The sequence below is a fragment of the Corythoichthys intestinalis genome, chromosome 1, assembly GCF_030265065.1.
Source record: "Corythoichthys intestinalis isolate RoL2023-P3 chromosome 1, ASM3026506v1, whole genome shotgun sequence".
In the NCBI taxonomy this organism is placed as follows: domain Eukaryota; kingdom Metazoa; phylum Chordata; class Actinopteri; order Syngnathiformes; family Syngnathidae; genus Corythoichthys; species Corythoichthys intestinalis.
Genome location: NC_080395.1, coordinates 35,952,939 through 35,976,985, shown reverse-complemented (window position 1 = coordinate 35,976,985; position 24,047 = coordinate 35,952,939). Strand labels below are relative to the sequence as shown.

Sequence of the window (24,047 nt, the reverse complement as noted above, 5' to 3'; positions counted from 1 at the left end):
TCGACTTCACATTTACTGTCGCACCTCCGATATTTTATGCCACCTTAATCGGGCTTATGACCTTTCCCTTCCCCGCTCCGGAGAATATGAACAGACCTTTCCCTTCCCCGCTCCGGAGAATATAAACAAACCAAGAGGCCTGACAGTTAGCCAACATGCTAACCTGAACCGAGTAATGTTTCAAAGTCTTCGAAGCGGAAAATCACACATAACTAGCCCGGATCATTTCACATGACAACTGGGTTGTCGATTATCTTCGCCGATCGGCAACCCGCCCGGCGGCAAACAAGTTAGAGCTCGTCGTTCCCCTGCTGAGGGCAGAGGGCTCATTTGCGGGGAAGCAGCTGGACAATGACCGCCGGAAAAACCTGCCGACATCGAAGGAGCGTGTAGCTGCCAAATGGTTAACACGAATATGGCAAAAGAATGCTTTACTACACGGCAAAGTCGTAAACAGCGAGAGACTCATAGGAGGGCAGCTGCATTTGTTAGGCAGCTAACATGACAATATGTGTATGTGGAGAGCTTTTTACATACCCATGCATGATCAAACGTAAGTAGTCCTTTATTTCAAGAAGGTTTGTAGTGTTTACGTTGTAATCGCTGTATTCACGGCTATTTTTAAAACAAAATTTCTGATCGGTTGGAAAATTTGACAGAACACTGGGCACATGAAGAGGGCAATAAGCTGAGTACAGTCCTCTCTCCCGGTGGGGGGATGTGCAACAAGCCGCCGTTCGTCAGCCGAGGGGACGAGGAGCATGTCAGCCACAAAATGCAAGCCACCTACATATTAAAATGATCCCTGTGTTTGACATAATACAAAACACAATGTTTAATCACTTCCTTGTAAGTCCCATGGTCCCACAGTAGTAGGGCTTGTTTTGGCCAGTATCCACCGGTGAATGGGAACCTTTTGAAACGCCAAAAAGGCGCACACGCCTCTCCCTCCTACAGCAAGATTTTTCTGCAGCCGTTTTGCTGGCGTGATGCGAAAAATAAACGTATTAATCCGCAAAATCAGCTGAATCCTTAGTCCTTCTCATACAACAGTACGGCTGTACAGTGAAGAGGACTCCTTCCTCTGTACACGTCACAGCGCCCTCTTCCTCAATGCAAGACCGAAGCCGGAAGTCTGTCATTTTCGTAGCGCGGGATTCAAATAATTTGATAAATATATCGATCGCTTCTTCACACATCCAAGTGGTCCATTTCATTCAGGAGCATAAAATACCGCGTGTATTATGAAATAAACATGCTTTTTTGTGTCACAGGCACTCTCAGCCTCGTGTGTTGATGCTATACCATAAGCTTTTCTGCTCAATATCTAAGGTTTAATGTTATTATTCTTTCATTCATTTCTTTGCCAGGTTTCTCCACGCTGTCTCTAGCAGACCAAATGAGTCTACTGCAGAGTGCATGGATGGAGATCTTGATCCTGCGTGTTGTGTACCGCTCGCTTTCCTTCGAAGACAAGGTTTGTATTATTCTGTTTATTTTGGTTGTCCTTCAAATGTTGAGGAAAAGGGTTTAGATGAATGTTAATCTATTTGTATTTATATTACTAGCTGGTGTATGCTGAGGACTACATAATGGATGAGGACCAGTCAAAGCTGGCTGGGCTCCTGGACCTGAACAACGCCATCCTGCAGCTGGTCAAGAAGTACAAAACCATGAAGCTGGACAAGGAGGAATTTGTCACTCTGAAGGCCATCGCTTTGGCTAATTCAGGTAGGTTTCAAACTTATAAGTGTTTGATGCCTTTGTGTTTGTGAAGTGCAGAAAGAGTTAATCCCAGGAATCTCCATTCCTGAGAGACTCATTTAAACGAAGCCATCAAAGAGCTTGTTTCAATACTCTTTATCCAAACAGGCATGGCTCACACATACACACACCAGCCTGAGTGTAAAATCATTTACACACACACTTTTTCTACAGTACACACTCAGTTGTGTGACCTGTAGCCCACCTTGTACAAAGTGGCCATCCTTTTTACAATTAGCATAGTCGTCTCTTCAGATGCCTGTTAAATAAGGTGAAATCATTAGAGCCCAAAGTCTGTCGATAAAGGCCTACTCTGATGTGTCCGGCTGCATCGACAGCTGACTAACACACACGCACACACCCCCACACACACGTACGCGCAGGCGTGCCGGCCCTCCCCTCCAATGACCCGTCTTTTGAACTTTGTCTTGGATGTCGGCCAGCTCTTCAGTACTCTTTAATTACAACGGGGAACTGTCAATACAATGTGTTTAAATGGGAGATGCAATGGAGGGAGCTTTGAATGGCGAGGGAGGGGCCTTTTTTTGTTCTAATCCTGACACCATCAATGCACTGACACCTCAAATCTGCCGTCACACGCACACTTTCGAGCATTCCTATTTAATCACTTTGACACACATGATGATGCGAGTTCTAGATTGAAATTTAGAATTTGAATCAATGCTCATACGAGGATGCATACGATCATGCAGAAATATTGACATCATTTCTGGGTTGGTTTATGTGGCAATCAATGTGTTAGCTGTGCCTGCTGTATGGGTAGAAACAGAATATTGGTTTATGGAGGGTGGGTGAAGAGTGAGGTACAGAGGTACCTCAATTTACAGATGACTGAACTTTTCAACATATAAGCCATCATCGCTCAGTCATTATTTTGTCTGTTTTGAAACAAATCCACATTTCTCTGTTAGCTTATTGCTAACAAAAATAAAACGATCCTTCGACGTCTAATGAACCTAGCATTAAAGCTGCTGTTTTTAGAACAATTTAAGGATTTAGCACAAATGGTGAAGCAACACATGGCAGAAAACGCTCAGGTGACTTGAAGTTCCGCTCTGGGATACCCCCGAATTGGCCAAATTTCAAAATTGTCCTATATGCATGTGTGATACATCATTGGAAAGCTTAAAATCTCAATTTTCTGGGGGAAAAAAATTTTTGAACAGGAGGCAAAACAGCAAAACCCTAACTGGAGGTGAGAGCATGAGAGAGCATAATTAAAGACGCCATGATTTTAACGAGATATTATAGTGTACTTACCTCTTTTCGATCCAAAAACTCCATGGAGCATGTATCACCGAGTGTCAAGACACATCTGTGAATGGCCACAGCTGGATTTTGGGGGGATTTTATGGGTGAAAAAGTGTAATATAACAAGGGTCGTGATGCAGAAATCGCAGACATCGAGGAGTGGTCGAGATTTTGGTTTTCATACTGTATATTTACCCTTTTTTTTTTCAATTTTTCTTTGTTTGGATCAATAATTTATCATCAAAAATATTGGGGAAAAATGCAACAGTAACCAAAAAAAAAATACAAATAAGCAATATTTATGAGGTAGAAATCCGTGACTTATTTACAGACACTATTTTTTTCATTGTGATGTAATTTACTTAAATTTACTTACTTACTTTTTTACTAAATATTAGATATCAATTAATGATTCTAAGCTAAAAATGACAGACATTTTGAATAATAAATATAATTTCTTACCTTCTTTTTATGGCATGGTTGAAACAAAAGCGGTTGCGCGACGTCTGTAAACAGGTCTCCAGGGTAAAACAGACAAATTAAGAATAGTTCGAGGACTTAATGCGCCATGAATCTGCTTTGGCAGCATATAGTCATATTGTTCTATTAAACACGATGCAGCAGTTTATTTTAAAGAGGGGTGCAAGAGCAGTCACTGCTTTTTCAGCCTTGTCTGTGTTTTCATCCACATGCAAACAGAACATTCATTATACTAAGTAAAATATACAGTTATTTTTCCTCCACGTGACTTAATACAGATTGCTGAACTGTTGTGACTGTCTTCTTGGTTTATTTATTAAGTATACATGTTACTCCCCCCTGGTGACAAAAGTGCATACAGCAGCAAAACATCCCACTGAATTATCATGATGCCAAGACTGTTTAAAATAAGTGTCTATTATTGTATGAACGTGGTCACCAAGGTTATTGTAGTCAAAAACAAAATAGACAAAATACTCAAACTAAATTTTAATAAAAATGTAAGAATAGCATCAGCAATTTAATATCATATTTTGGAATCATGCAATGTTATTACAGTAAAGATGCCTGGCAATATTAAGAAAGAATATATGAATCACAAGAACTTTACATTGTGGACCCTCTTCTTCAATCCCTTTCAGTGTTCATCAAGACAACAGAATGCTAGCATTAGCATTTTGAAGGGCACTGACACTAATTAATTCACAGGATGCTAATCGTCTGCATTAATGAAGGCAAGCCTTAAGAAATGTTAGCAAACGTGCTGCACATGTAAAGACACTTTAACTAGCCATGGGAAACAAGAAGTACGGATGTGCACGTGTGATTGTGTGCCTGTTGTGTTCCATGTTTTGTGCTTTAAGACCTCCAGCTCATTAAATTGTGCTGTTTAGCTGTCAATTTAATCTAGCTGCTTCATTTGAGTTTTGAAAGCAATTCACATTTCAAATCTACAAATTAATAATAATAATAAAGCAAACTTGTCAATAAATATTAACGTGCACCACCCAGTCTTTTATAAACTCGGAAGGTATCTCATGTGATAACAGTTTTCTATTGATCCTTATAAGACAAACCTGAGTGTTCTGCTCCTGCATACTGATACATGCATTACACAATATAGATCCAGCCTTGTGTGTATAGGTAAGACATCTGTGGCTGTCTCGCTATTTATTGTAATCGAACCATGACTTTATTGTACACCAAAGGCTAAGACAAACAACATGCGCGTTTGCACTAAAACCTCAATGATCAACAAAGTCTTCCTATCTGACAGTATCAATTCGATGTGCTTATCTTTGTAAATATTTTGTAATATAGGTATACCATATATTGAGGGATGTCCCAGTTATACAAACCTACATTGTCAATGTGAATGTGCACTCAGGTGTGGGTGTATGGATCAGTAGTTGCCTTGTGATTATTATTTAACATGCATGTAGCCATTGATCAGAACCATTGATCAGAGGTTGGGAGCTAAAGGCCAGCTCACATTAAGACTTGGCCTCCCAAAGGGCCAATATAGAGCATTATTATTGAGGGACATTCTCAGCCTGCACCCATGCCACCAACAAGAGGGATTACTGTACATGTGTGCCGCACGCTCACACATTTGAGGTGTTCCCGAATCTCTCCATCATCCTACAACTCCATCTTTTTTTTCTCCGCCCACCTGTCTGTGCGTCTGTTCATTCATCACGCCCACCGCGCCACACTTTAAAGACATGTACTCGAACGAGCATTGAATCTAAAAAGCCACTCCTGTTTTTTCGTGTTAGGATGCCAGATAACAAGTCTAGAAGATGAAGCCAACACTTGTGTAAAAATGTGTTACAGATGTTCAGCAGGAAGGTTTTTTTTTAATGCAGATTCTTATTCTTGAACGAATAATCTTTTTCTTTGCTTTCATTTTTTTGGTTATACAACTTATTATTATTATGGTATTAATGTTGTTGTTTATATTATTATAAATTTTAATTGAGATCAATAAATCAACTGAAGTATATCTCTTTTACATTGATGTCAAGACAACACAATAAAGGAAAATAATATTTTAAGACAAAATACAAAGCAGGCTTCACATAAAATATGCTAAGAGTTAAAAGTAATGTATAAAAACAGCAATATAATTTCCCACCACAGAGTGTCTATGGTAAGAAAGGTACTTTTTTTTTTTTTTTTTTTTTTTTTTTAAATTACAAAAATGGTGCAATGATAGTGTTTCTGTATGTATTTACGCACTGAAATATTCTTAGTTTGTAAAGAAGACAAGTTTTTATTCTATTGAATATTTGGATTAAATAACATTGTAGATTGCATTCTTGACCCATGTATCGGATTTTTTTTATTTTTATCACCATATCGTGAGATTATCATTATTGTCTTGAATCTCAAATCGTACCTTGGGGTACAAAGAGGTCCCCACCCATACTATAGAGTATATTGATAAAATATGTAGAATGTAAAATGTACAGTAACAAATAAATGTGATTTCCCATAACAAATTAGCTGCCACTGATGACGATAGATGAACCAGATTAGGGCTGCAGGTATCGATTATATTAGTAGTCCATTAATCGATGAACTATTTGTTCCAATAATTGAGTAATATGATATGAAACATAAAAAAATGATAAAAAAAAAAAAACTGAGCCAAGCCTCAACTCGTATAAAAATTTTTTTTAAAAATTTGGATCTAAGTACAACAAAATAACAATTGGCTAACTCACAGAGCAAAACTCCACTATATTAAATGCTATAAAATGCTAAGGTTCTTTGTTTTACAATGCTCTTAACAAATGGTTCAAACACACATTTCCACAATAAAACGGCAAAATATACCTATAAACGAAATTACGGATGCATTGAAAAAAAAACATTAGCTCAAACAAAAACTTACATGTATGCATATGTTGGTCTTAACAGGGAGCAGCTGGATTTAGCCATGTGAATAAAGTTATGTCATATTCACTGTTGCCAGTAGAGGGCAGTGTATCCACCCAAATCAATAAAACTAAATGCAAACACATTCAAAACAAATACTCGTAGCAGCAACATTAAATTAAAATCTTTTTTCTAATCGAACTACTCTAGTTAATCGATTATTCGTTGCAGCACTAAACCAGATATGCTCTAAAAATGCAGTTTTTGCATTGACCACACAGTAACTTTGGCATAAAACCACCTACAACACTTAAAGTAAGGAAACACATCAACAACTTTCCTATTGTTGCAACGGATTTAATGTTATTTTCCAAATCAATTCATCGGCTGCCATTGACAACAATAGATGTCCAATCCATTTTGCCTGGGAGGATCTGTTCGATTGCTGCCAGCCCAAATGGATAGGATGTCTGTCGCCGTCAATTAGATTGAAACATGATCATCACTACTAAAAATTGTATATTAATACACATTCCACATTTGTCGGCTAATAGGACCAACTAACAAACATCTTGTCTTCTCCAGACTCAATGCACATTGAGGACGTGGATGCAGTGCAAAAGCTCCAGGATGTGCTCCACGAGGCCCTGCAGGACTACGAGGCTTCCCAGCACCAGGAGGACCCCCGGCGGACGGGCAAGTTGCTCATGACCCTGCCCTTGCTCCGCCAGATCTCCACCAAGGCCGTCCAGCACTTCTACAGCATCAAGCAGGACGGCAAAGTGCCCATGCACAAACTCTTCCTGGAGCTGCTGGAGGCCAAAGTGTGAGGGCAGAAAGTCCGAACAACTCTCAAACTTTTACATACACACACGTTCGCACCCAAATACACAAAATAATATGCCCCTTAACTACGCCCACTACGACTAAACAAGTAAACTACTCCTGTTACATTAAACTGTCTAAGATTTGAACGAAGAGGCTCCATTTTGATTTTGGAGATGGACCTTGCTGTTATGACCCCAACCCCTCTTAAAGTGGAAAGACGAAGACACTCCTGCAGTTGTTGTCGTCTGCAAAAACACTGACAATGACACTCACATATACTTTTAATGATGACATATTAACAGCAACATGCTGACAATGAGGACCCACTCAAAAGAAGTTCCGAGGACCGATGAGACTTTTTCCCCCTTTGCTCCCCCGTATAATTTTTTAAGTGTTTAAGAGGATAAAACGATAAAAAAATAAAAAATAAAAACTCAAGAAGTATTAAAGACATTTGTAATCACATATGTGTACATTGACATTTGGAAGGAAAAAGAAGATGATTGGAAGGAGATTTGCCTGCCAAAAGATGGAACACTTCCATTCAGCGGATGCCAGCAACTTTATGCCATTACCCCAAATTCTTTGACTTTAATTTTCTTTCAATCTGAGGCCCTGGAGTGGTGATTGAAAAGTGATCAACTTTCCTAAGACTCAAAGGACTGGAGTTGAAATTGGTTGGTGTTAACACTTCTTAAATTTAGGACATGGTTCCTGAAAATTCAGCAACTTTTATAACAACCTTTATTTTTATTCTTGTTGAAGTTGAAAATAATGTCAGACTGCAGACATAATTGAAGAGATTGAGGGGCTTAAAAAGTCACTTTTCCACTGCGTAGTACCAACTCTCCTCAGATGGACATCTGGATTGGACGTCTAGCACCGCCAATAGTACTGAAATATGAGCAATCACAGCCATTCTTCCCAGTTTAAATGAATTGGACGTCTATTCCCATTAGGCATGTGCCGGTATGAGATTTTAACGGTATGCTAACCTTAAGCAAAAATACCACGGTTTTACGGTATTGAAATTGTAGCTATAAAATGTGTTATTTTGAGATGTATGGGCAGGATTTTTTTTATTTTTCACATCATATTTGCAAATTGGAACATCAACATGAATAGAATGTTAAAAAAAAAATAAAATAACAAAAATAATTACTGAAATAATTGTAATAAAATTGAAATAATTAGGACTTATAGACTAAACCAACAGCCACAGCTGAAGTTGCTAAACATTAGAACAAAAATATTTGTTTTCCTTAAAAAAAAGTAAAAACACTTCTGAACGAAATTTAATATTGCAGGCACTTCACTGACTTTAAATCTCATCTCAACATTTTTAGAGACTTGTTCATTTTCTACATATTTCTCTCTCTGTCCAGGTTATGATACAGGAATGTGAGTATGTTCACCTTTTCTGGGTTAATATACCACAACTACTATTAATATTAATTAGTTGAATATTAATGGAGGTTGAGTGCAAGAGACAGAACCCGTGTGTATAACTCGTATCATCATTTACACATTATACACACACACTCACCCTCTCTCAACACAGAAAGTCGCCAGAGAGAAAAAACGCCACAGGCTGTATTATGAAAATGTTTTTTTGAACAGATGTTTACTCTGGCAAAAAACTACAAAAGTTATGGTTATAGTGAGGATAGTGAGGAAACAAATTAGCTGTCTTGGCACGCTAACTAACCACGTTAATTGCCTTGTTAACAAGCTTACGTTATAGTATTAGTTTTACCATCGCTATGCACACAAAACACGCTAGAGTGAACTCTCGTAGCTGGTGGAAAACGTTCATGACGGCATTTACTTACCTTAAATTTTGTGTAAAGTGATGGTGATGATGGTCATGTAAATGTAAAATCATGTTGGAGGTGTTGCCTGCACGTCGGCTGTCCTGCCCCCTCTAAGCCGCGGCCGTCTGTTTCTTTTCGGTAGCTGAAATGCACCCATATTAGACTAACTTTTTTGAGGCGGGCTTGAAAAAGCTCAGGTGTAGTTTTGACAGCGACTGCAGTGTCACCGACACACTTGACAGAGCAACAACCAGAGGGGAAGGGGTGGGTGCTGCCACTCCAAGCCATTTCTCGCCGCATTTTTGGGACATAAAAATAGCAAATAACGGACTACGGTATGACGGAAATTTTTTGTGGTTTTGAAACCGTGACGTTTCCATACCACGGTAAACCTTGAAACCGGTAACCGGCACATGCCTACTCTAATTCCCATCCATGGCTTGCAATGAGTTATATACTATGAGGGGGAAAAATCAAATTGAGAGTGTTACTTGGAGCAGTAACCATTGTGTATTTGTTTTTATTCATTTTTTAATTTCATTTAGTTTTTAATAACACTAATTTATAAATATATTTAGAATTAAAAACAATGATTAATAATGAAAAAAAAGCAATTATAATAATTTCTAATATTTTTTTCCAGTTTTTTTAAATTACCAAAAATTGTCGCTTGCCCCATAAAGAGTTAAAGTTCTTAAGTGTCCCAGGACAACGCGAGCTACCAACTGCACCACAGCTGCCCCCCTAGTCAGAGCCGCTGCCATCTTTTGGTGCAAAGTAGTAACTACACGAAGCATAAAATTTACAGCTCTGTACACAAGGTTGGATGTCGCAATTTTTGGAACTAGCACTTAAATAGTTGTCAACTTTTGAATAGCTCTCCATTGTAGTGACCACTGTCCCTGAAATGGCTAATCGTAGGTGAGTTTGTGCCATGCAATGTACAAGTGGTAAAAAAAAAATCAAATCCAACAACTCTTCTTGTCTGTCAGTCTACAGTATTTTCACCTCCTCACAGTTCACAGCCTTGCACACATGTCACTCTGGTGTTGGAGATAGTCAAGTGGCCTCATGCAGTGCTTTCCTTTTGTGCTTCCTTCACAAGTTCATCTTTACAAGATGGCCTCAAAGCAGATGTTCCACACATGTGATGGGCTAGTGTCAAGACAAAAGGTGACCGAAGCTTTATTTTTGTTTCTTGACTTTTATCAAAACAATTATAGCTAAGAAACTGATATTAGGATTGTAAATAAGTCATCCTGTATAGACGTATAACAACAGCTTTTTTCTTTCTCCTTAAACTTAAAACACACTTTTCTCTACCAGCTTGACCACACTCAGTGGTTATCATATGTATAAATATAATGACTTATCATGTATTAACAAATCAAAGTTCATCAGAGCTTCCAAGTTACAGTTCATTCAAAACGAGGGTGCAAGGATGAGGTTTAGGGAAAATATGTAGCTTTTTTTTTTCTCTCATTTGTCAGACATTAATAATTAATCATATGTAGCAGTCATGAAATTGTAGCGTGAAGAGCATTGCTATGGGCGACAATACTATTACAATAATCCTGTTTTTAACTTGTCAAGTAAACAAAAGCACCTTTCTAAGCAATATTTTCTGCCAAGTAGACAAACATGGGGAACATTATGAGCCATGTTTCCGCCAAGTGCTACATGTCACATAAAAGTTGGATTTCGCTGACTAAAGGTTGGAATAAAATTCGATTAAGCGCATGTAAATTAACATTTTCATAGAAATGGGTATGGAAAAAAATACTAATAATTGAAAATGAAAGTCAAAACCTATTAACTAAGGCTAGGTTCATACTGCAGATCTTATTGCACAATTCTGATTTTTTTCATATCTGTTTTTTGGCGTGCCCGTTCAGACTGCCTCTGTCAATTGAGCACCTTCAAGTATGACACATTCGCACTAACTCGCAGTGCGACACGCACTGAGAAAACTGACCTGCATACGTAGAGGCATCAAAACAAATGACTGCACATGCTGGCTCTGCATCAATCTAGGGTCATCATTAGAGCTGAAACGAATACTCGAGCAACTCGAGTAACTTGAGTTTAAAAACTGATCCGAGTAATTTTTTTCACCTCGAGGAATCGTTTAATTTTGCCAGCTCTAAGCATCACGTTTTGCCCGGACTACTTTTAATGCGGGACAACGGCTGACGTCACGTGCGTAGAGGAAGAAGCAATTAGGAAAAAAAAAGAAAAAGAAAAAAACTTTACTGCAGCCGACAGCCACTACAAACTACGCCGACGTTGCTAAAAACTACCCCCGCATGATGCTAGTGTGGTAGCAGGTAGTGTCCGATGCGTCTCATAGATATCACATGCATTTAGGACTAGATGCGAAATGACAGACTTGGCCGCGTCTGGGCAGCGTTAGTAAACAGCTGCCCTCTTTAAGCAGTAGACTTCTCAGCACTAATATATATAACGATACTGTCACTCGCTCACGTAACGTTAGCCCTTCGGAGGGCTAGGTTTCTATTGATTAAGACCACTGTCGATGCGTGGCTAACGTGTCTTACATACAGGCTTTATTTAATCTGTAAAAACACAGGGCTGTAGAGTGAGGAGGGTGTAAAATAAAAACTTAATAATGCTGTCAATTTTAGCTCAGTAATCATTGCTGGATAAAACGCCAAGTAGCACTGGTCACTAATGTGCTCCAATACAGCAGGTGTCATACATTTATTTTGAACACTGCAAAAACTCAAAATCCTATCAGCACTTACAGTTTAGACTAACTTAAAACTTAACTAGAACTTAAAAATAGCTTGACACAAATGGAAATTCAATTGAAACACGTGGGAAAAACACGTAGCTTTCAAGTGATGTGTGTTATCAAGCGTAATGTCATTTTTAGGTAAGAAATATGTTTTTTTTTATAAGATCTAGAAGTTTTTTGAGTGAAAGCAGTGAATTTTTTTTCTAGTCACATCTGAGATGCAATTGTTGGCTGTTTTCAACAATGTACATCGAAAATAAAGACATTGATTGACTGAAAATGGTTCAATATTGGATTAAATGTCTTTTTTTTCCTCATGTATATTTATAATTGCTCTTTACCTAAAAAAAAAAAAAAGTTTTATCCAATTACTCGATTAATCGATAGAATTTTCAGTCGAATACTCGACTACTAAAATATCCGATAGCTGCAGCCCTAGTGATCATAACTTGATTTCCAAAAAGAGGACACAAATAAGACATAAATAATCCTCGTTCAGTCCTATATTCAAAGTTTACATGGATTGATAGAACGCATGCACCGTACGTGTGTGCGCCGTGCCTGCACGCACACACATACGGTCAGTTTGCCCCGACTCTGGGCCATGTAAGCAATACTGAAATACAGTACTGCTCATTTAGCACTCTGAAAGAAAACCGAGCATTGTCAGGCATGCCCCCCTCCCCGCCCTAATTTTATTATTTTTATGACTTGTCAAGTCTTTGTCTTCCCAAAAAGCCGAGCGCTAATGTACAGCTCCTCTGATCCTGCTTTTAGTCTAATTTTGTGATTGTTTGATGATTCCCATAATTCTTCTAAACCGCCTTTGCGTGTCTTGAAAAACGCTCTAGAAATAAAATGTATTATTATCATTATCGCTGTCGTCCTCCGTGCCTCTCGCTCTTTGCTGACGTAATTGCTGCATGAATTCCGATTTGGGAGATTTGACAGGTCAGACCGCCGCCACATTCTGGAAAAATTATCGGATTTAAACCACATACGAAAGTGACCCAGATCGGATTTGAAATGGTCCACTTCTATGTGACTTGTCACGTTCAGACTGTCAAGTAAATGCCTCACTCGAGTCGGAAAAACACGAAAAAAATCTGATTTGTGCATTAAGACCTGCGGTATGAACCTAGCCTAATTGTAGTTGTAAAAGTTTGAGACCTGTGCATTAGCTGGGACTGATGTCATATACTGTACTGTACTTATCCAAATTATGTTTGAAATTACACGCAGCAAAATCAGGTTTTTGCTGGTTTCTGTAAAAAGCAAAAGAATCTTAATTTGTGCTCAATCTCAATCAATCAATCTGGCACAGTTGTTTTGTCGGATCTCTGTATAAAAGACTCCCATCAGTGACCTGCAGCGCTTGGTAGAAATCAGCCATAAATAAGCAAATGCTGATTTGAGCTATGTAAAATTGTGCTCAAACAGAATGGCATCACTTATAAACACTCACGCTGATTTTGCCCGTATCTCTGTTTTAAAACATCTAATTTCTTAAAGTGCAATCAGTGTAAGTGACAAAGATCAAAACAAATTTTAGCACTCTATAATTCATTACATCAATTATTCTGTGTTTTTCGAGTTCTTCTTTCATCAGAATCAATCTGAACTGAAGGTTCAATCACTCGTTATAGCTTTAACATTTGGGAATTAAAAAAAAAAAATCATACTATATTATCTATGTAATTTGTAATGATTGATAAGAATGTCAAATGTTTATTCACCCTACTAGAAGCTGGCAGCTGATGAGTTAAGAAGTGTAGACCATCTCTGACATCGCTCGCAAACATTATTAGTGGCTATTTTCTCAGCCTTCGTTACCGTTGTATATTGTAAATAAAGACAGATTACAATTCTAACAAGACATTTTATCGGAAACAAAGAATTTTTAGGAAAGCAACAACAAATGTAGCTCAACCTCGTAAGTTTCATGTTGCCCGTTTCTTCTTCGGAGTAAAAAAATTACTTTTGATTCCCCATGTCTTCCTTCGTTTTTTGGCTCTCGTGCCATGCGCTTCCCACTTTATTAGCCGGCACCCATTAGACTAGAGGCCGTGGGGTCTGGCTGCTGGAGTGGTGCTCTGATGCAAAGAACTCTTCTAAATCGCAGCACTCATCTCTAACCGACTACACATACTTAATGAATTATTTAGTATCTAAATGATAAACGCAAGTATTTAAAGGAGGAGGGTCATTTGTGTAACTTTCCTGTAGAACAAACAATATTCTGTATATCTTTTAAGTTCCGATAACAGAGACTGAATGAGTTTGAGAACCTTTTGATAAGCTCGCTGTACATATATAACTACCTTCCACGCAGCTTGACACCTCAGTCATTTTGTCCAATTTCTTGAAATCATTTTCTAATATTTTTAATTAATTACAGGGAAGAGCAAAAGGCCGAAACTCTGATCTTTCAATTATTTTTATGAGACATTTTGTCTGATTCCTTAAATGTACGCTGTAAGGCTTGAAGAATCCTTAAATTATACATGTCACGTATAATGTACATTATTGTTTTTTTCTCTTATACAATTCAACAAATGGTGCTTGTATTTTTTTGTTTGTTTCAATTTAATATTAAATTGTCACCTATTAAAGTTAAGCCAGTAATGTTGTGTTCCAAGTTTCCCAAATGTGCACTTGATTTGACTTTATTCACTTGTTAAAAACGGCAGTATTTTAAATAAAAATGACACTTAGGTCGATTCAATTGTTTTAAGCTGCCACAGATCCGAGAAATGCTTCAATTTGCTTTGACTTTGTAAAAGTTTTTATGTCTTGGAAGCGATATTTTTGTTGACAGAACTCTTGACGAGTTGCACTTGTGATCAATTATTGGAGTCGAAACCCATACAAATGGACAAAGTGGTATTTTCCATGAGGTGCAATGGGGAAAGGAGTGGAGTGTTTTGACCTGGTTGCACTTTAAGCACCATGTTGTGTTTCTTTCATCTGTTACTAAGACACATTCGCTGCAAATATTGTATGTAAGCCAACTCTGACTTGTGAAGCTGAAGCAGCAAAGAAAAGGATTGTCCATCCCAGCTCTACAGTCATTTAATTGTATTTAAATGTAGCTGCCACTTGGGCAGCATTCGTGGGCGAGGGAGAGTTTGAATAAAAACTTTTGGAGGAAAAAAATGATAAAAAAAGTCCCTTGCCTTGTGACGAGTTCTGGACGAAGGAAGAGAAAGAGACCTTGTATTGTTATGAAAAACATGTTCGTAGATTTTAGATGTGCTTCACATCATAAAATGAAAAAGAAAAGAAAAAAACAATTACCTGTATATTTTTGTGATGTGTATCATACAAGTGTGCTCCAATGATAATGTCCATTTGTGTAAATGTATTTATTTCACACTGTATATATTGTTCAATGCAAAAAGAGAGACCTATGATTCTGTAAGTTAAACGACTATTGTTTGAAACATTACATGTGTTACTCCAGACTATGCCTTTCAGGATTATTACAGTAGAGCAATATCGATTAAAACCAGGCTTCCAGTTTTGAATCTTGTTCTCCTCCTTATTTGAAAGACACCACATTTGTTTAGAAATGATAAACTTGAACTCACTAACTTATTGAAGTTAAAATCTAATGTTGATACTATTCATTCATTCATCTTCTGAATCGCTTATGGCCGTTGCAAACTTGCGGCAGCCTAGTGTGAAGGGGGGGCAGGCGTACTTATGTCTGTGCTATCAGGCTGATTCAGCGGACAGATATACGCAAATCACGGCTGAAAAAACCTTGATAAATGCAATAAAAAAGTTTTGCAAGCTCTGAGACACTCGAAAAATTACTTTCATACCTCTCCTTGCTTAGCTAAATTGTACCTCGATGTACATTTGTGTGGAAATGTACTTCACGAACAACAATATTATTCATCTTATCACCAAAACTAGTAAAATTCTATACATGGCTATTATAGTGCCCCCTATTCCTTGAAATATGACATTTTGCTGTTTTTAAAAAAATAAATAAATAAATAAATGAACGCATCGTTGCTTTGGACTATAGTAAATAGGCTTGCTGGTTTTGACTTCCTGACAACGTCTACGTCAGGCTGCGTGGCCCCTCCTGTTTTGTGCTTGTGCACCGGGCTGACGCTAGTGTAAATAGACCTTTATCCTCATGAGGGTCACAGGGTTGCTGGAGCCTATCCTAGATAACAACGGGCAGGAGAAAGGTTACACTCTGAACTGGTCACCAGCCAGCCGCAGAGCACAACCAAAACAAACAACCATTCACACACATACTCACACCTACGGAGAATTTGAAGTGTTCAAACTTCAAATCACGTTTTTGGAAGTGGGAGGATAGAAACAACTGGTAAAAGAAACATACCAACACTAAAATACACATGATCCAGTCAACATTGTAAATTCAGCGTGTCCTTGAGTTACGAACGAGTTCCGTTTCTATGATGGCGACATAACCCCCTAAGTCGGATTTCACCATTATAGTCGAATTCACGTCAAAATACTTTGTTTAAAAAACTAAAATACTGTAACGAATCGGGTTGCCTGTATTGTTGAGGTTGCAGTGTTGATGTCTGGCGTGTTTAAAATGATATTATGACGGGGCGCGGGGCCGATTAATAAGGGGCCTGCATTGTTGGCGTAGCCGTCAAAGCTGACCGGGTGGAATCACAGACAAAGAGCTTTTTTTCGTTGAAAATTCTTGTGAATAAATGCTTTAATCCCTGAATTCTTTATAGATATGGACGCAAAACAGTCTTGATTCTTGGTTAAAAGCAAAAAAAACGGGCAGTTAGCATTTATTTTACGTAAATATGTCGAAGAATGATACTAGTCTGTTAGACAATGTGGCGGCAGCCTTACAACAAAGAGCTTTTTACGTTGAAAATTCATGTGAAGAAACGAAAAATATAATTAATACCTTGAATCCTCAAACAAATCACTCCTGAGACAATCCTTCCTGTTTGTATGCGGTACAGTTATCGTACTTTTTCAACCTAAATCCGGCGTTGGATTGCTGCATGTGTCACTGCGACCGACTGCAAATAACTGAAGCGGATTATGGGATTGCCCCCTACTTTTTTATGAAGTCTATGCGTTTTGTTTCAAATGCTGTCCCAAAACGCACCGAGTGACTGAAAGAGGAAGGGCAAAGTCTTGCTTTCCAATTTTGTTGGCATCAGCTACGGCTTACAATAACCGTGTTCCGTGCTTTCAGTTGCAAATAAACAATTGAAAACTCTAGTTGGCGTTTTCCTTGTAGTCGCTACAGTACATTAACATAAAAAAATAAGATGCCGTCCCATTTCTGCTGAGAGGTGAATGGAGAACTACATAAAGTAGAAGGCTGCGAGAGCTATTAATGTACAGTGCCTTGCAAAAGTATTCGGCCCCCTTGAATCTTGCAACCTGTTGCCACATTTCAGGCTTCAAACATAAAGATATGAAATTTAATTTTTTTGTCAAGAATCAACAACAAGTGGGACACAATCGTGAAGTGGAACAACATTTATTGGATAATTTAAACTTTTTTAACAAATAAAAAACTGAAAAGTGCGGCGTGCAATATTATTCGGCCCCTTTACTTTCAGTGCAGCAAACTCACTCCAGAAGTTCAGTGAGGATCTCTGAATGATCCAATGTTGTCCTAAATGACCGATGATGATAAATAGAATCCACCTGTGTGTAATCAAGTCTCCGTATAAATGCACCTGCTCTGTGATAGTCTCAGGGATCTGTTTAAAGTGCAGAGAGCATTATGAAAACCAAGGAACAAACTAGGCAGGTCCGAGATACTGTTGTGGAGAAGTTTAAAGCCGGATTTGGATACAAAAAGATTTCCCAAGCTTTAAACATCTCAAGGAGCACTGTGCAAGCCATCATATTGAAATGGAAGGAGCATCAGACCACTGCAAATCTACCAAGACCCGGCCGTCCTTCCAAACTTTCTTCTCAAACAAGGAGAAAACTGATCAGAGATGCAGCCAAGAGGCCCATGATCACTCTGGATGAACTGCAGAGATCTACAGCTGAGGTGGGAGAGTCTGTCCATAGGACAACAATCAGTCGTGCACTGCACAAATCTGGCCTTTATGGAAGAGTGGCAAGAAGAAAGCCATTTCTCAAAGATATCCATAAAAAGTCTCGTTTAAAGTTTGCCACAAGCCACCTGGGAGACACACCAAACATGTGGAAGAAGGTGCTCTGGTCAGATGAAACCAAAATTGAACTTTTTGGCCACAATGCAAAACGATATGTTTGGCATAAAAGCAACACAGCTCATCACCCTGAACACACCATCCCCACTGTCAAACATGGTGGTGGCAGCATCATGGTTTGGGCCTGCTTTTCTTCAGCAGGGACAGGGAAGATGGTTAAAATTGACGGGAAGATAGATGCAGCCAAATACAGGAACATTCTGGAAGAAAACCTGTTGGTATCTGCACAAGACCTGAGACTGGGACGGAGATTTATCTTCCAACAGGACAATGATCCAAAACATAAAGCCAAATCTACAATGGAATGGTTCAAAAATAAACGTATCCAGGTGTTAGAATGGCCAAGTCAAAGTCCAGACCTGAATCCAATCGAGAATCTGTGGAAAGAGCTGAAGACTGCTGTTCACAAACACTCTCCATCCAACCTCACTGAGCTCGAGCTGTTTTGCAAGGAAGAATGGGCAAGAATGTCAGTCTCTCGATGTGCAAAACTGATAGAAATATACCCCAAGCGACTTGCAGCTGCAATTGGAGCAAAAGGTGGCGCTACAAAGTATTAACGCAAAGGGGCCGAATAATATTGCAAGTTTAAATTATCCAATAAATTTTGTTCCACTTCACGATTGTGTCCCACTTGTTGTTGATTCTTGACAAAAAATTAAAATTTTATATCTTTATGTTTGAAGCCTGAAATGTGGCGAAAGGTTGCAAGGGGGCCGAATACTTTTGCAAGGCACTGTACATCTGCATATTCGTCGGTGTCTTATGCTGAGCTTTTTTTCCATGGTAACTGCTTTTCTTTCAGCCAGACCAACATCACGAGAAGACCCAGAGATTCTTCACTGGGGTCATAATGTGAAAACAAGGACGGCAAAAGGGCAAAGGTTCTTCTGGCACAAAAACACTGACAAACACTATTCACTTGTTAAGCAGAAGCACTGGTGGTGCTGTGGAGTAAATGGCAGACGAGGCATGAGCGTCGAAAAAGTCGAAATGTCGTAGGTCAAGAACATCGTAACCCGAAGACTCGCTGCATATGATCACCCAATATTAATGAGAAATTTAATGATGATTCGTTTTGAAATCAGAAGCAAGTAAAAGCTTTTTCATGTATTATTTTATTTATTTTGAATTTGGGATTTGTGACAAATTATACTCAACATTTTTAAAAGAAAAGACAATCTGCAATTTAAATATTTTAGCACGAAGTCAATACACATACTTTGTTATTGCAGGTCATATGAAAAGAAATGGAGGGCCTGATATGGCCCCCGGGCCTCGAGTTTTACAAGCGCTGCTGTAGATGCTGCTCAGACAGTGGCTACGTTTACAGGTACATGCAGTCAGTATTCATGTTGAGGTTAATAGTCTCCCTCTTCTGGTATTCGAAAAAAGCAATGGATTGAATGATCAAACTGCGCATTAATTTACAGTCATTTCAACTTTTCTAAAAATCCACTACACTACATTTAGGTACAGTTGCCATTACATTTTAATCTTTAGTCTTTAAGAGAACTTTGTTTTTAAACTTTGATTTAGGTACATTAACCTTTCCTGTTCGCAATTCAATTGAATTAGTCATTACAATTTGTATTATTTTTCATTTTAAAGGTAGTTTTAATGTTCAAAATGTGCTTTATACAGTGATATTGTTTTCAGTGGTAAAAGGTACCACTGACTTAGACATTTCATTACTACTGTGACACGAATGCTACTTACACTAGAACTACCAAGGGTGGATCAAGTTGATACAAATCATTTTTGTAACCAGAGAAGGATCATGTGACCCTAATCAGCATATCTTTTGTGAGCACTATGGTCCTCATTAGTCATTCCCATTCACACTCGCAAAACTACAGGGTTGGATTGCTCCAATTATCTCCAATTGTTTGCAGGGCAGGGTTGCCTTGGCTTTGTTGGACAATGGACCGCTCAGGCAGGCAATCGGGCAGACAACCTTTTTACATATTCCAAAAGCTGCAGTTTGGCTACAGTACAAGGGACGGTGTGATAAAAAAACAAACCATTTTTTATGTGGTGACATATGACACTTCGCTAGGTGTTGAAGGTTGTTACCGAAGCAATTTTTCCTTTTGCACCTTCTTTGCGCCCACATTAGAGCGAGCCAATTCCTTTGCAAGACCCACCAAGAAGTCCACCCGTCTCTTATATCCAAGATGCTAATTGCAGCTATCCAGAGTGACCCCCCCCCCCCCCCTTCACACCTAGGCAGCAACTCCATAGGCGTGTGTAGGAGGGTGGTCTGCCTGATTGCTTGCTTGAGTGGTCTATTGTTTGACAAAGCCCAGTAGTCCGTTTGGTATCAGGGTCATTTGACGCGTTTCTGGTATTTCTTTATAGCCAAAAAACCCCGGGACATCCAGTGTTAACGTGGTATTTCACAAGGTTACTTCGTAGTAATAATACTATTATTAAGTATTATAAATTGAAAACCGACTACAAAATTGTTTACCTCAAATAACCTTTTTTTTTTTTTTTTTTTCCCCCACTTCTTGCCATCTACCAGACACAAACAGACAGACAGACAGACAGAATAAGCAGTATAGAAACTTGGCAGAGTGCTCCATGGGCCACGAACATTTAGACACAAGTCAGAGGTAAAAGTTGCTTTGCCCTCACGTACGGAGCACCAGGATGGAGTTTGGGGTAAGGCGGGAAGAGGTGAGAGGAAGTGTGAACAGCTTGCTCCAGTGGGTGGCTAACTACTGTCCATTTGGAAAAAGCCAGATCTCCTCCTCTTGCCAAGGGCACCACACACACAAATGAACACACGGCACACACACTCAGGGATGTAAGACATGCTGTGTGCGGCACTAAACAGACGATAACATTCAGCCATGTCTGTTGTCCCCTCCTCTTTTTATTCTCTTCCTCTTCCCCTCTCTAATAGCCAGCAGCAGTAAATGGGATGCAGAGGCCAGAGATTTAATGTAGCAGAGAGCCATGAAGCCTTTTAAGAAGCCTTCTTCTAACAGGGGGGTTTGAAAGTGGAGGTCTGACCTGCAGGCAAATATTTTTCAAGCAGATGACATAAGATTTTCACCCAGCAAGAGTTTTTTTTGTATGGTTTTGTTTTGGTTTTTAATCTCATTCCAGGCTTCTCAGATTATGCTCACACTTCTCCCCAACAAAGGTGTCTGCCTGCCGTGCGCATATGTCTCATTTTACTTGCTCGCCTTTTGGAGTTCATTTATTTTATTTTATCTTTGATTCATTATTATGATACGATAAAAGCTACTTGAGCATTTCAGCTGCCGAGGGGCCCTTATCGTTAACCTTGTGGAACGCGCATAAGAGTGGGCGCCACACGCCGCATCGCTAATGGCCGACTTAACTCCTCTCGCCTCCTCCTCCACCTTCTGGCTTCATCTACATCTCTCCTTCAATCTAAGTCTCTTTGCGAGCACCTCTCACTTTCTTATCTGTCTGTCTGATATCAGCTCAATGCTCTAATGGCCTCACTGATTTTCTCACATTTTTCAACCGTGCAGTTTGTCTCATAGTCTAGAGGTTCTAGGTTCAAATCTTGCGGTCTTTGCACACTCGTATGGTGCTTTTGTGGGTTTCCTCCGGGTACTCTGGTTTCTTTGAGCGTTCCAAATGCATTCCTCTAAGACTTTAAATACTGTATTTTTCGGACTACAAGTCGCACCTGAGTATAAGTCGCACCAGCCATAAAATGCCCAACAAAGAGAAAAAAAAAACATATGGCGGAAAACATAGACAAGACTGAAAAAGCCGTTTCTGCTCTTGCACTCCTCTTGCAGAGAAACTGTTGTATTTTAAGCCAAAACAACTGTTGTGTTTGATAGAACAATATGTCTATATGCTGCCATAGCAGATTCATGGCTCATTAAGCCCCCGAACAATTTTTAATTTGCCCGTTTTACCCTGGAAACCCCCGTTTACAGACGTCGCGCAACCGTTTTTGTTTCAACCTAGCCATAAAAAGAAGGTAAGTAATTATATTTATTATTCAAAATGTCTGTCATTTTTAGCTTAGAATCATTAATTGATGTCTAATATTTAGTTTAAAAAAAGAAAACGACTTTAAAAAATTATTCACTCGCATATTTTAAACTTTTAAACAAATTACGTCACAATGAAAAATTTGGCGTCTGTAAAAAAGTCATGGATATCTACCTCACAACTATCGCTTAATTGTATGTTTTTTGTTACTGTCGCATTTTCCCCGATATATTAGATGATAAATAATCGATCCAAACAAAGAAAATTTGAAAAATAACATTTAAAAGGGTAACTATATGAAAAAGAAAATCTCAACCACTCCTTGTTGTGTGCGATTTCTGCATCGCGACCCTTGTCATATCACCATGTTTCAACCATAAAGTCCCCCAAAAATCTGGCTGTGGCCATTCACAGCTGTGTCTTGACACTCAGTGATTCATGCTACATGGAATTTTTGGATCGAAACAAGATAAGTTCGCGATAATATGTCGTTAAAATCGTGGCGTCTTTAATTCTGCTCCCGCGTGCTCTCGCTTCCAGTTAGGGTTTTGCTGTTTAAAAGATTTTTTTTTTCAAAAATGCCCTCCAGTTCAAAATTTTTCTTCCCCCAGAAAATTGAGATTTTAAGCTTTCCAATGATGTATCACACATGCATATCGGACAATTTTGAAATCTGGCCAAATTGGGGGTCTCAGAGCGGAACTTCAAGTCACCTGAGTGTTTTCCGCCATATATAAGTCGCACTGGAGTATAAGTTGCATTTTTGGGGGAAATTTACTTGATAAAATCCAACACATAGAACAGATATGTCATCTTGAAAGGCAATTTAATATAAAAAAAAAACAATAGAGAAAAACATGCTGAATAAGTGTACAGTGCATGAACAACGAAATGCGATTTTACTGTCCTCACCAGGATGCTACGGCTCGGTCCTGGCTATACAGCGAGCTAAACTCCCAAATGACGATGCTGGACATCCACATAATTTGCTGAATCAATTTCGTCCTCGATACCAAACGTCAACGTGAATAAATGATAATTAGGTGCGGTTACAGCAATGACACAAACGGTTAGCATGCGTTCGCTAGCACTAGCACATCGTTCAAACAACCACACAACTGGCTCTAGGTGTCCGATTGCGGGTGGAAAACACACAACAACAACAGATAATGAATGTAGGTTCGCAGACGTGTCTCTCTCTCTCTCTCTCGCCCACTCGATCAGAGACACTGCGTAGCTGTCAGTCTTCTTCTAGCGTGTGAGCGCTCTTCTTCACGTAAACAAGTGCGAGTGCGTCCCCATGTGGGTGTGAAAGCGCCACAAACTAAAAGCATGCATTTCAATATAAAAAAGTCAATAATACAATTGAACACATTGCCAAAGGCAGAACTCGAACGTGGCTATAGCTATTAAGAGTTATTCAGATAACTGTAAGATGAACAACATGCTGAATAAGTGTACAGCATGATAATGTAATATGATGCATGAACAACAAAATGCGAACGTGGCCGGTATGTTAACGTAACATAGCTATTAAGAGTTATTCAGATAACTATAGCATAAAGAACATGCTAACAAGTTTACCAAACCATCAGTGTCACTCCAAAACACCAAAGTAACATGTGAAATGATATCATAATGTGTTAATAATTTCACACATATGTCTCTCCTGAGTATAAGTCGCACCCCCAAACTATGAAAAAAATCTGCGACTTATAGTCCGAAAAATACGGTACCTTTATTTTCTAACTGTAGATATGTTGAGAAGGAATATATTTAAACAGTTTTTAATGTTATCAAATTGTATCAATCTAGCCACAGGCTGTTTTGAAATTAAGAGCATTTTATGGAAGCGCAAAACCTCTCCTACAACCTGGGGCTTTGCCAGACAATCTCTTAGGGGAACCATCTTTGTTTGAGGCCCTGGAAAGTGTGAATGTGCAACTTTGCACCAGTGGCACCCCGTGTGTGTGTGTCTGTTTCTGTCGCCTTGTATCTGTAAGCCAGTTCCCATGGGGTTCACAGGCCGAGTGACATGGCCTG

At 38.9% G+C, this 24,047-nt stretch overlaps 1 protein-coding gene across 10 annotated transcripts in view; it reads left to right on the top strand.

Annotated features, from left to right (window-relative positions):
• esrrga (estrogen-related receptor gamma a) overlaps positions 1-16,824 on the top strand; it is a 261,249-nt gene extending 244,425 nt beyond the window's left edge. For 9 of the 10 annotated variants that reach the window (XM_057851949.1, XM_057851920.1, XM_057851940.1 and 6 more), the window contains 3 exons: positions 1,371-1,477; positions 1,569-1,731; positions 6,985-16,822. In XM_057851949.1, the coding sequence (XP_057707932.1) occupies positions 1,371-1,477; positions 1,569-1,731; positions 6,985-7,229 (515 nt within the window). In that variant the 3' untranslated portion in view covers positions 7,230-16,822. Of the gene's footprint in view, positions 1-1,370; positions 1,478-1,568; positions 1,732-6,984 lie in introns of all 10 variants that reach the window. The other variant, XR_009066278.1, reaches the window with a different exon arrangement.
• Positions 16,825-24,047: the final 7,223 nt, after the last annotated feature.